The sequence below is a fragment of the Cydia pomonella genome, chromosome 1 (genome assembly GCF_033807575.1).
Source record: "Cydia pomonella isolate Wapato2018A chromosome 1, ilCydPomo1, whole genome shotgun sequence".
Lineage (NCBI taxonomy): Eukaryota > Metazoa > Arthropoda > Insecta > Lepidoptera > Tortricidae > Cydia > Cydia pomonella.
Window position 1 is genome coordinate 4,159,500 of NC_084703.1, and position 12,294 is coordinate 4,171,793.

Below are 12,294 nucleotides of genomic sequence, written 5' to 3' on the forward strand. Positions count from 1 at the left end.
CCCTTGAAATTAACGCAAATAAAAAAAAACACGGTGACAGATATAACAAAATCACCGTATAGGTTAAACTTACCGTACGTAGTAGAGGGTTCTCCGAGAAAGCAGGTTTTGAAGTACTCCATGGTTTTTGTGGTTATACCAAAAAGTTATCTTTTAGAAATAAGTGTTTATTTGCTTGTATATTGTTTCTTTAAAATTGTATTTTTATATTAAGTTATAGTTTCAGATTTAAAACTCCAAATAACTTTCAGTAAAAGACCGAAAAGTTTCAAACATTAGTGTTAATAAATTCGTATCAAGTCAAAGATTAAAATTGTCATTTCATACTTTTTTATAATCACTTTCGGCTCACTTTTTAAATTTAAGTTATTTTTTCCGAATATTAGTTTTTTATATACTCGTTCATTAATTTAAGTAGTCACTTGAGAGTTTCCATAAATAGTACGTATGGACCAATTCTGACGTAATTTATTGTCAAAAGAAAGTCAATTATTTACGTACCGTTCTACATACACACTCGCACTTTAACCAAAATGTTTATTCTAAATCACTCTTAAAAGTCTGTATGCGCCTTTGGTAATTTTACCTCAAGTAATTCACTCAACTTTACCCAAACTTTTTTTTTTTCAAAAAGCATTGTCTTCTATGAAATAGCTACGTAGCATAACAGGAACAACATAAAGATTCTTAGGAAAACGCGCACTGTCACCTGTTGCGTCATTAACACCCACATTATAACACAGACTTTAAAGTTTTCGAAGTAACATTTTATTTTTTCCCTATAATCTTTCTACGCCAGTTCATATAGACTTTCACTGTATTCCGTTTTTGATAAATATCTATAAGCCGCATATTTCAAACCATAGGCAATGTACAGCACTAGGGAAAGCAGAATAACTGCATCTAGCATATCTTCGAAGGCTCTTTGGCTAAATGTGAGACCCATTTTAATAAAAAAAGTTATGTTACTTAAAAAGATTTCTTCCTAAAACAGTTTATTTGCCATCAATTTATGATTAAGTGTACTACTTTCAAACACTTAAGTTTTTTTTGTAATTTAGAAATTTTCTTTAAATTACGCGATATGTTCAAAGTTTTTCGCGTACGGACTGCGTGCTGTACCGTCAAAGCCGCTAGTGCATTTGAGGCCGGGTAGAGAATGCATCGGCTTGCAGCGGGGGTGGGTGGCATGGGGTGCATTGGGGTTGAGGGGGGTGTGACGGGGTCCTGGGATAAGGATTGTTGTTTGTTGTGACAGTTAGTCATGTTTAACGTAAAAGTGGTCAGTAGGGGGATAATTAAATGTAACCTTAATTGTTATGACATGATAACTGCTAAACTTTGTCAAACCAATATGTCTGTAGAAAAAGGTAGCGTGTTCAAGTTCGGGCCCGTGTCATGGGACGAACGCAGGCAGCACCCACTATGGTGTAACAACTATTGAGGGGTGATGAAATCTAGACTAAATATTGGGCTAATGGATATAAACTGACCTTATTAAAATTGTATACAATTATATTTCCAGCAGACGTTGACTTGCCCCTACAAGATGGGCCCCCACAAAAATAGAGAGGTAAATTATTATACCATAGAGAAATATAGATCAATACAGCATGCATGTAGTACGCAACCCGAATTCCAGGAAGTAACCATCACGAATCCAGGTCGTGTAGCGGCCGCTGACCCTAGGTAGCCCAGGCCCCCGTGTTATACTTGCAGAGTTACAGACCTATTTAATATTTACCTATGTATTGTAGGCTTATACCTATGTAATATTTGAGAGCTGTATCGATTTTAACTGGGCTTATAGACCGTGTTTTTTCCGTTCATTTTAAATTAAGTAATTTTCTCAAGGACACTGGTATTCTAATTAACTCCATTTCTGAGTAATTATTTTTTTTTTTATTATAAGGCTCTTTTGATTATTTTTTCTCTTATAAGGCCTTTTTATCTTATAAGGCCCTTATGATTATTTTTTCTCTTATAAGGCATTTTATCTTATAAGGCCCTATGATTATTTTTTCTCTTTTAAGGCCTTTTTATTTTATAAGGCCCTTGTGAGCGTATACTGCCTTAGGGCCTATTTAAATATGTGTGTACATTTGCTAACGTAATTACTATCTTGGACTTTTGATGTCCGAAATGACATTGTTATGTCACCGTTTTCAATTGTTTGGTTGAATTAAATGTAATGCCTGTGTTACAACAACGCTATATGTAACATTTAATTACTTTATTTTTTTTGTTTTTTTGTTTTACAGTTTCCTTAAACGTACTTACGCATACCCCAGAGTTAACGGAATTCAATAAAAACACGGTGTATATGACTAGGACATCTCTTTGTTCCGATCTTTATTTAAACGAGCAATTCTTGTATATTTGTATTTATTTATATATTTTAAAATTTCGGAAACGGCTCTAACGCTTTCGATTAAATATGCTCCCTATATGGGGGTTTTCGGGGGCGAAAAATCGATCTAGCTAGATCTTATCTCTAGGAAAACGCGCATTTTTGAGTTTTTATATGTTTTCTCGGTCTCCTAGATATGTATTATGACTTAATTATATACAGGTTTATTTAGGTAGTCACCTGCAATAATATACGGGAACATATAGGTCATACTGAGCAACTTTTACTATGGAATCAACTTCGAAACCGCGAAAAAAATTGGCGGTTTCATACATTTTGGCTGTGTGACCTTGACATTTCCTATAGGAGAGTATTTTTTCCGCGATTTCGGGATTAGTCCTATAGTAAAAGTTCCTCAATATGACCTATATAGATTAGATTAGATTTATTTATTTCTTAAAGAAAAAGACAGATTATTTTGCACACAAGGATAAAACAAAGGCTTTCACTAAAAGATCGTCAGCTTAAAAACATTAAATAGAAATTAAAAAATAATAAATTTAATTAATAAATAAAATAATGTCACGACAAAAAAGAAATGTCAATGTAAACATAGCTAGGGCCAACCTATGTCGAAATGTCAAAAAGAATAAAAAACAAATATATTTACAAAAACACTAATTTCTAAATAACTTTATCTGTTAAGTAATTTAAATAAAAATATATTATATGTCAACGATCTTAATTGCTAAAAATATTAAGCCCGTAAATTATTGCAGGGGATTAAACCCTGTATACACTGTTTTGAATTAAAACCGCTCGTTCTCTGCCTCTATCATTAATAAATGGGGAGAACTAATGCAATGTTCTGCCGCCAGTGGCAGCACTGGCGTAAACCGTAATCCATATAGCAACTTATATACAGTATACCTTAAGAAGTTTTCACAGATTATGTGTTACGAATAAATATGACATTTGCAGTTTGTGCTTGTGGCGCCCCCTATGCAGAGTTTTACGTAATATTCCTTATCGTATTTTCACACAAAAATAGAAAAAAAAACATTAAATTTTGTGGGTTCCCCATACTTACTGAAACTCAAAAATGTTTTTTTCGTCAAACCCATACGTGTGGGGTATCTATGGATAGCTCTTCAAAAATGATATTAAATGATTTCTAAAATCATTTTTTTCTAAACTGAATAATTTCTAAAAAATATATATGATGTACAAGGTGAAGAAATGTGTATATATTTATGAACTCGGCGATAAAACAGGGCTACGTTCAAATACTGTTAGTAAAGTATTAGAGTTGAATTAAAGCCTGAGGCAACATCGATAATTTTCCGAGTTTTTATTTTAATTCCTCCCGTAAAATTTGCTTAGTTTATAAATAAATAAATAAATCAGAAAAAAAAAAAAAAAAAAAAAAAAAATACACCGTTTAAGAGTAGTTTTATAAGATGTAGTGAATTGACGTTTTCCCCTAGATTTGTGATTGCGTGACAGTCGTGCACATAGCGAATACAAACGTTATGGCTCCTTTACACGATGGCTCCGCGCTGGACCAGCGCGAGATACCCTTGGGATGGTTATGGCTCCCCTACACGATGGCCCAGCGCTGGAACAGCGAGATGGCAATGCGATGCTTTAGAGTACGCACTAGGGGATGGGCCACGTGTAGATGCGCCCACACCATCGCTGGCCCACTACCTTTGTGCGGACGATAAGCTAACACCGTGGCCATCCCGCCACGTCATTAGTCATCCGACACCCCTAGCCTCTCTACACGCTGGCCCATCTTAGTGGGCGAGTATGATGGCCCATCGTGTAGCAGAGCCATTAGAGTTAGACCTTTAGAAGCGACGAAAGAGCTTGTAGACGGTTTTACCTCGTAGACGGTCTGCCCTACATTGTCCTTATTTTTATTTTTTTGTAATGCATTCAGTATGGACCACTACAAAATGGATATATTACACTACTTTGTTGTTATATTCTCTGGCAAATCTACTTTGTCAGTATAAAAAGGCGCCCAATTCAAATTATGAGAGGACAACACTTAAAACCTATATTTAAAATTTTCCGCCTTTTTCTATATTGACATAAATAGATTATTGACACAAATGTTTTAATCACAAGTACATAGTAAAACGTAGTGATTATATGCTCTTTGGTACATAGTTATTAATAATGAAGAAGTAGGTAGATTAAACATTTCGAAATTTACGACTTTTTAAATATTTGATTTTGTACAGAATGAGGAGTTATTCAAACCAGTAAAACTTTATCCAAAACTGACGAAAAATAAATTCTACAACATAATAAAATTCCACCTACTTACCCTTTTGTATTCGTGAACTTCTGTTCGGGAATCGGCGGAGCCGAGAGGCTGAAAATGAGAAATAAATACAATACACAAGAGATGTGAATAGTACATTACGATACAAGTGCGAAAAATAGGAAATTCGAAACGAGTAGCGATAAATTAAAACACGACCGAAGGGAGTCACTGACTCACTCACTCACTAATGATCATCAAAACTCTAGAGTACTTCCTGAAGCCCTAGAAAGCTGAAATTTGGTATATAGGATAGTATTTGTACACAAACAACAAATAGAATCTAAAACTTGAACCATTAACCCCCCAACCCCTTAACCTAGGGGATGAAAGTTTGTATGAGACTGCCGCAAATTTCTGATGCTAGAGGTCTGAAAATGTATATAGAGATTCCTTGTTATAAATAATAAAATACGTATTTCAGGATTTTTAGTACCATCCACCCTTCAAATTAGGGTTCTGAAGATTGTTATAAGCAACTTACAAAAATATGTGAAATCCCACCAAAAACATTTTCATGTAAAATGTTGCCAAGACTCGCACTGTTAATGTCAATAACAATAAGTTATCAGATCTCACGTAGAGCCAAGCTTCTAACTCTGCAAGCCCTAACTTCAAAAACTACACATTAATAGTCAAAATAATTATGTGGCTTGGCCCTCATGGTACCATCGAGCCGATCTGATGATGAACACAGGAGTTGGCCATAGGAACTCCATGATAACTAAAACAACGCAATATATTTTGTGTTTTGGTTTGTTAGCATTATCTAGATGAGTATTGCTTACCTGTTGAAAGAAAAGCATAGCCAGCGAAAAAAGCTTATATAAATAATGACCATTACCCAGGAAGGGGGCTATCCCTGGAAACTTACATGGGAGCTGCTGGGGCCTAGGGCTGTGGCAGTTGCGATGGTACCACGACCAGGGCGCCGGCGACGGCGGCGGAGGGCACGGCGCCTTCGCTGAAAACACATAAATGGACTCCATACTGTTATCCAGTGTTAAATATTGTTATTAAATATTAAATATCTCATTTTCATTTATCAATTGAAAATAAATGCACACCATAGCAGTATTTTTTTCCGCATGAATTGCTAGTGATATAGCCGAGGGATCTGGCAAGCAAAACTGTAAACAAAAGTAGGTATATACTCAGAGTAATTTAGGTAGATAAAATGTAAAAACTCGCGGGACGGCTAAATACCTCTCTTAATAGCTAATTCAGACTTATAGCGTGTTTATGAATAACGCCATTAGGTACTAACCTAAACGATCGGTCACTCGCCGCACGCAGCTGTGGTGTAAGCTCTGGGCCAGTACGGGGGACGGAGGGCTTATCTCCTTTAAACGGAGGGCACGCGGTGAGGGACACAGTCCAGCCATGGTTGAAAGAATGACCAGTATTAGATACCTCCAGGTCAGCAGGGGGACGGAATAGGGCTTATTTTCTTTGAACGGAGGGCGCTAGGAATCCAGCCATGACAATAGAAAAAGTTACCAGTATAAATAAATAAACATTATAGGACATTATTACACAATTTGACTAAAGTCCCACAGTAAGGATACTTTGAGAACGATATATATAATATATAAATATTTATAAAATTGATTATTGATGAGAATTTAAGAAACAAATATCCGATGGTTAACATACTAACCCAATCGTTTGGTTACTATCGGCGGCAGCCATGACGTCAACCTCTGTGTCAGCAGGGGGCTTGTTTCTTTTAAACAAAGGGCGCGAGGCCAGGGGGACAATACAGCCATGACAGTAGAAAAAATGATTAGTATTAGATACTTAACATACTAACCCAATCGTTTGGTTACTATCGGTGGAGCCGCGCGGTCAACTTCTGGGTCAGCAGCGGGTACAGAACAGGGCTTGTTTCCTTTGAACGGAGGGCGCGAGGCGAGGGGGTCAGTCCAGCCATGACAGTAGCTGTGTGCGTTCAAATTGGCGTGTATGATCAATATTCGATACCTACCTACACGTTCGATCACTATCGGCGGCAGCCGTGGCGTCAGCCTCTGGGTCAGCAGGGGGGACGGGATAGGGCTCGTCTCCTTTGAGCGTATTCGTGGGACGCGAGGCGAGGGGGACAGCCCAGCCATGGCAATAGAAATACTGCAAGCGAATATCAACCTTGAGTATAAACTTCATAAAACGGACAAAATTACAAGTTTGATTTCGGTCAGCAAATTGTGTGAAAAAAATTGAAGAGACATAAGTTTAGTTCGCTCAGCAAATACTGCCAAGGAGGCCTAGCTAAGACAATCGTACATCGAGGAATGCCGAACAAAAGCAAAAATGTACTTATAAGAATGACAGATTCTACGACTAACAGTTTTGAATGATTCACGGTTAGTTTCACTAGACTTAAATCGACCGGGATATGATAAACCGTATGAGGGTAGAATGCGTGCCGGTTACCCGTGCGTTGAAATATCGGGTGCTCAAAAACGATATAAAAGATAATCACGGTTAATAATATTCCGGTCGATTTAGGTCTAGATTCTACGACTTTCCGTTTCGATTGGCGTTTTCTGGCAACCATTTGTCTAGCCCCCCTGGAAAATGATAGAATTACGGTATAATGAAATCCCTTTAGATGATAGCATATAAAATAAATGGGGTAAGGGAAGTCTATCTTTAATAGCTTGTAAGTAAAAAAAGAGTAGCAGGCTAATGTAAAGATGCTAATCACGATTAATTTCGTACGTTGACACGCCATTTCTTATCTGATATAACGCCCGACCAGAAATATATGATCATTGTCAAGAGGGCGCTGTTATTCTCATGTATAGGGTGACAGTTCAGTTTAGTATGAAATAGTACATTACTATAGAGGCCGGGAAACGTAGGGTTGCAGGCCAAGTAGATATATACGGATAGAGATACGCGGCCGGCAATCTCGTTTCACGCCGAGATTTGTATAGTGCTTTTCTCAAACTTGCAATTAAAACAAAAAATTGTAGTCCATTTGTTTTGTGGCGAACTACTACAGCGGTGCCTTACGCTCGTAAGTCCGCGCACCGGCGCGATGCGCCACCGCCGTTGCTAAGCAACGAATATGCACAACAGATCAGGTACCGTACCTATATTTGTTGATGGTTGAATGCCAAGACGTTGTGTCACAATTTGACGTTAAAAAACAAAAGAAGGTTGCTTTTCAGTCCTAGGTGTGTAAGGCAGTATAAAATTCCATTACATATCATCTTTACTCATCCCACTTGATATGTAGTATTTCCGGACCTAATTTGACGTAAGTCATGTCATCATTTCATAGCAAGTTTGAGAAAAATGTATTTCCAATGAAATTCCACAATATGGCAATATGATCACGCGATCATATATTACTGGTCAGGCTTTACATTACTGTTCCGCCGACGCTGTGCAAGCAGGACAGCAATATAAACATGCGCGTACGCAAGAGGCAAGAGATAGAAAATAGAGTGTCAAATTCTTCGAGCTTAGCGTGCTTTCTTTAGCAAAGGGATTACATAAGTATCCTTTTAATGAAGATAGCTCTTAGACAATACATCTCCAGATTCTGACTAAAACATCTCAATGATATCAATAATTCCGTACACGGCGGGAAGAAGTTTATAACACGTGAGATAAAATTGAAGAAATTTTAACCTTAAATAGTTCTACTTTAAGTATAATAATATTCGCTTGTAATAAAAATGTCTTTATTTTTTTCGTACTATAATTGTATACACAAGCTATCTCTGGTAATAAAACAAAAAATCCATTATAACCCGCATGTCATATCAATGTGGTTCAGTGAAGGGGACGGACTGAAAATGAGCGCTGCGCAGTCAATTTGTAATAAAATGGCTGACGCAGCGTATGCTGAGTCCGTTCCTTTTGCCGCGCATGCCTATTATTATTTTTTTTAAGTTAAACATTGTATTTTGTGTAGCAATAAATGATTTCTTATTCTTATTCTAAGTTTAAATTTCTTCCATTTTATTTCTCAAGTTATCACATCTTCCTTGAAAACTTTTGAATTATTATAAACATCAAAAAACAAACAGTGCAAAGTCAATAAAAAAAAACATACCTGACGGATTTCAAAACATACTCCTGTTTTTGTTATTTACGTTACAATGAACAGGGAAAACTTGCGGGATCGCCTTTTATACTAAGCAATATTAATTGAATCGTTAGCTTAAAAGCAATTAGCTACTATATTATAGTCTATCGTAGCTATGAAAGTAATCAATTAGGTGTCATAAAGTACTCTGTAGTTAAATATTGGCAAAACGCTTTATGATTATGCCATCACGCAAGGCAAGGTGAAGGGTCATTTTGAATATATCCGTGTCGCTAACGGAAGCGGCTCCTTAAACTAGTGCGATAAGGACAACGCCAGGCTAGGCGAAAAATACTGCGTGAAAATCTCAAAAAACGATGTTTGATACTCGACTGTTTCATCCTCCAAAACTTAACCAAATATAACGAAATTTTGAGTTCTAAATAGTAATAAAATGATGTGTCGGACTGTTTTGCTTTTTAGGTTAATTGATGTCAGTTTTGAAAACCATGCTTCTCATTGCGGCAGTAAATTAGGCCGTTTTTGCGAGTATTTGAAGTGCACTAGCGCCATAAGAAACAAAAGTATTGAATTGTAATATTCTTTTGGAGAAATAAATTCTTAAACCATAACCATAAAATGTAGCGTCTGTTCGTTTATTTTTATCGTTTTATCAATAATTAGAAATGTTCAAACAGTGAACGTTACTGGTTTGTTTATACTGTTTTTCAAACATTGGCTGATATTGTATAGAGATATTAATTTTACTGAAAATCACTTTAATATGTGCTCGATAGATCATATTTTTTTCAGTGTACGCGGCACCATTACAGGCGGGGTACATTTTTTCAGTACTTGAGACCATACAGGGTGACCTTAGCTATTGGACAAACCCTGAAATCCCACGTAGGGTTACTCAGGAATGTTCTGACGTTAATATTTTTTTAATTAGATCAAAAGATAAAAAAGTAAATTTTTCGAAGAAAAGTTATTTGAAATAATCGACAACAAAAAGAAGTGGCAGTGTAACATCTTTGGCAGTGTTTTTGACAATTTGTTCGAAATATTTGATAATGATGACATTTTTCAAAAGTCAGAAGCTTATTAGTGTCATAAATAAAAAAGATAATCAAAAAGGTCGAAGAAGGTTCCATACTATTCTTTACCTTACCTATTACCTTAGGAGCTATATACTAACACATACAGGCTGCTCCAAAGTAAAAAATGGTAATTTGTTAATTTCTTCGAAACCGCTACACCGTTTGTTATGATACTTTGTACACTGGTTCTAAATACCCTAATGCATATGTACATTTCGGCTTTGTACAATGGACACACTGTATAGTACTTTATATCGTCCACAAAAGTGACCTCTTTCTAAAATGTGTTTGATCCAAAACTATACTTCTGTGTTAACATGCATGTAAAATTGAATATTAAATGAGAGTAACATAATGTTTTTGTGATTTTTTATATTTTTGCTTTGAACGCTTTACGTTATAAACAAAAACGTCACTAACACGCCAAGCTCCCGGGCGCAAGCGAGCTCATGTAAACCTTATTTGAAAGTGTGAAGGTTACTTTGACAGCGTCCGCCATAACACATATAGTTGTCCTTGGAGCTGTGTGTACGACTAGTAACGACGACTTTAGGTGAGGAGGTAAAAGGTTAAGGTTTTAGTTAGTCTGCAATTGCAAATATAGTCTAATTTTAATGTAAAAATTTTGATCCCATTGATTGATTGATTAATAATGATAATATTTATAAGCCCCCAGGGCAGCTTGTGGCGAGCTAAATGAGAAGTGACGTTCCTTGGCCTCCCAAACCCCTGAGTCGGTCAGGTCCCTCTCTCCGGCTTGCCTTCATTGGCCGGCTGGAGTGAACACTGAGCAGGGGCCGCAGGAGTCGCAGGACTCTCACCTGTGGCTTGCCTCTACCGGCCGTCCAGAGTGCGAAGTTAGAGCTATATGCTCGCAAGGTGGAAGTGAAATATGCATAAGACGCGAGTTGGCACAGTGGCTGTTTACTCGCGGGGCAACTTCACATACTGTTCGCGTCCATACTTTTGTAAAGTTCTTTAATATATAAACTGTTACCAAATATCCCGTGAGATGGCGCTGTACCGGGAGCGGCGATTTCTACATCACGCTATCGAAATGTTTATAGGGATTGTATATAAGGGTTTGGGATTATTTATAATATATTGGCTTTATTTGTGACTGGTTGTTTATTTTCATAGTCAATCCTCCTAAAGTAAAGAACGCCCTTTTTGAAAGAGTTAGGTGTACATACACATACACCATTGAATTTCTTCGCAGATGTATACAGGTTTCCTCACGATGTTATCATTCACTGAAAAGCTAGTGGTAAATATCAAATGATATTTCATACAAAAGTTCCGAAAAACTCATTGTTACGAGCCACGATTTGAAACCGCGACCTCCGGATTGAAAGTCAGACGTCAAATCCACTAGGCAACCCTTAATTAAAACGAGTAAAAACTGTTTTTGCATAATATTACCTTTAAGATTCCAAGCTTTGCGAGTATAGTCCGAAGAATAAATGAAATAATGCTTCATCAATTTCATTATTTCTGTTATCGGAAATATCAGTAGCTATATTTTTTTATCAATATTCTAACTCCACCGCTCGCAAGTTACTAATTTCTGGCGATTAAGCGATTCCCCTCTGAAATATTAAAAATATTTGTCAAACATAGAAGCGCTGATGGCCTAGCGCTAAGAGTGTGACTTGTAATCCGGAGGTCGAGGGTTCTAGCCCCATGAGTTTTTCGGAACTTATGTACGAAATATCATTTTGATTTGCTTTTCGGTGAAGGAAAACATCGTGAGGAAACCAGACTAATCTCAATAAGGCCTAGTTTACCCTCTGGGTAGGAACTAGGAAGATTAGATGGCAGTCGCTTTCGTAAAAACTAGTGCCTATATACGCTAATTTTTGGGATTAGTTGCCAAGCGGACCCTAGGCTAATATCGGATTTTCGTTATCTGTCTCTCTATCGCTCAAATATGCAAGAGTGCCCAGGACTAACCTATAAATACGTTGAATTTGATAATTAACATCGAATAAACGCTATGATAATGTTATTTCAACGCTATGTTTGTCAAATGATCATCTTCCTCGCATTGTCCCGGCATTTTGCCACGGCTCATGGGAGCCTGGGGTCCGCTTGAAAACTAATCCCTAGATTTGGCGTAGGCACTAGTTTTTTTTCTTAGTATACGACATTTTATTTCAGTTTATAATTTATATAGTAGTGTTTCTACTTGAAATAAAAACAAATTAAAATATTTCTGAAAATATTTTTTTTGTTCTAATACTTCTAATACCCTGTATAGGTATAATATAAGTAGGGATTTTCCTTTTACTGGGCAAAATGAACGAAATGAATAAACGATATGGACTAAAGATTCGCATAAAACGCTATCAGCTTGCAACTTAAACCTACATGCTAATTTAGGTGAAAGAACTAATATTTTTTATTGAATTGTATATTGAGATAACAATAATATAGCATTCACACATAATCAGTGATAGCGATCACT

The 12,294-nt window shown here is 36.7% G+C and overlaps 1 protein-coding gene across 4 annotated transcripts in view; it reads right to left on the minus strand.

Annotated features, from left to right (window-relative positions):
• The window catches only part of LOC133516972 (probable 3',5'-cyclic phosphodiesterase pde-5), a 34,992-nt gene extending 26,179 nt beyond the window's left edge, over positions 1–8,813 (minus strand). For all 4 annotated transcript variants that reach the window (XM_061850326.1, XM_061850099.1, XM_061850181.1 and 1 more), the window contains exons 1-4: positions 8,755–8,813; positions 6,673–6,812; positions 5,560–5,649; positions 4,689–4,736 (exon numbers count right to left, since the gene is read on the minus strand). In XM_061850326.1, coding sequence (XP_061706310.1) covers positions 4,689–4,736; positions 5,560–5,649; positions 6,673–6,799 — 265 coding nt within the window. In that variant the 5' untranslated portion in view covers positions 6,800–6,812; positions 8,755–8,813. The remainder of the gene's footprint in view (positions 1–4,688; positions 4,737–5,559; positions 5,650–6,672; positions 6,813–8,754) is intronic.
• Positions 8,814–12,294: the final 3,481 nt, after the last annotated feature.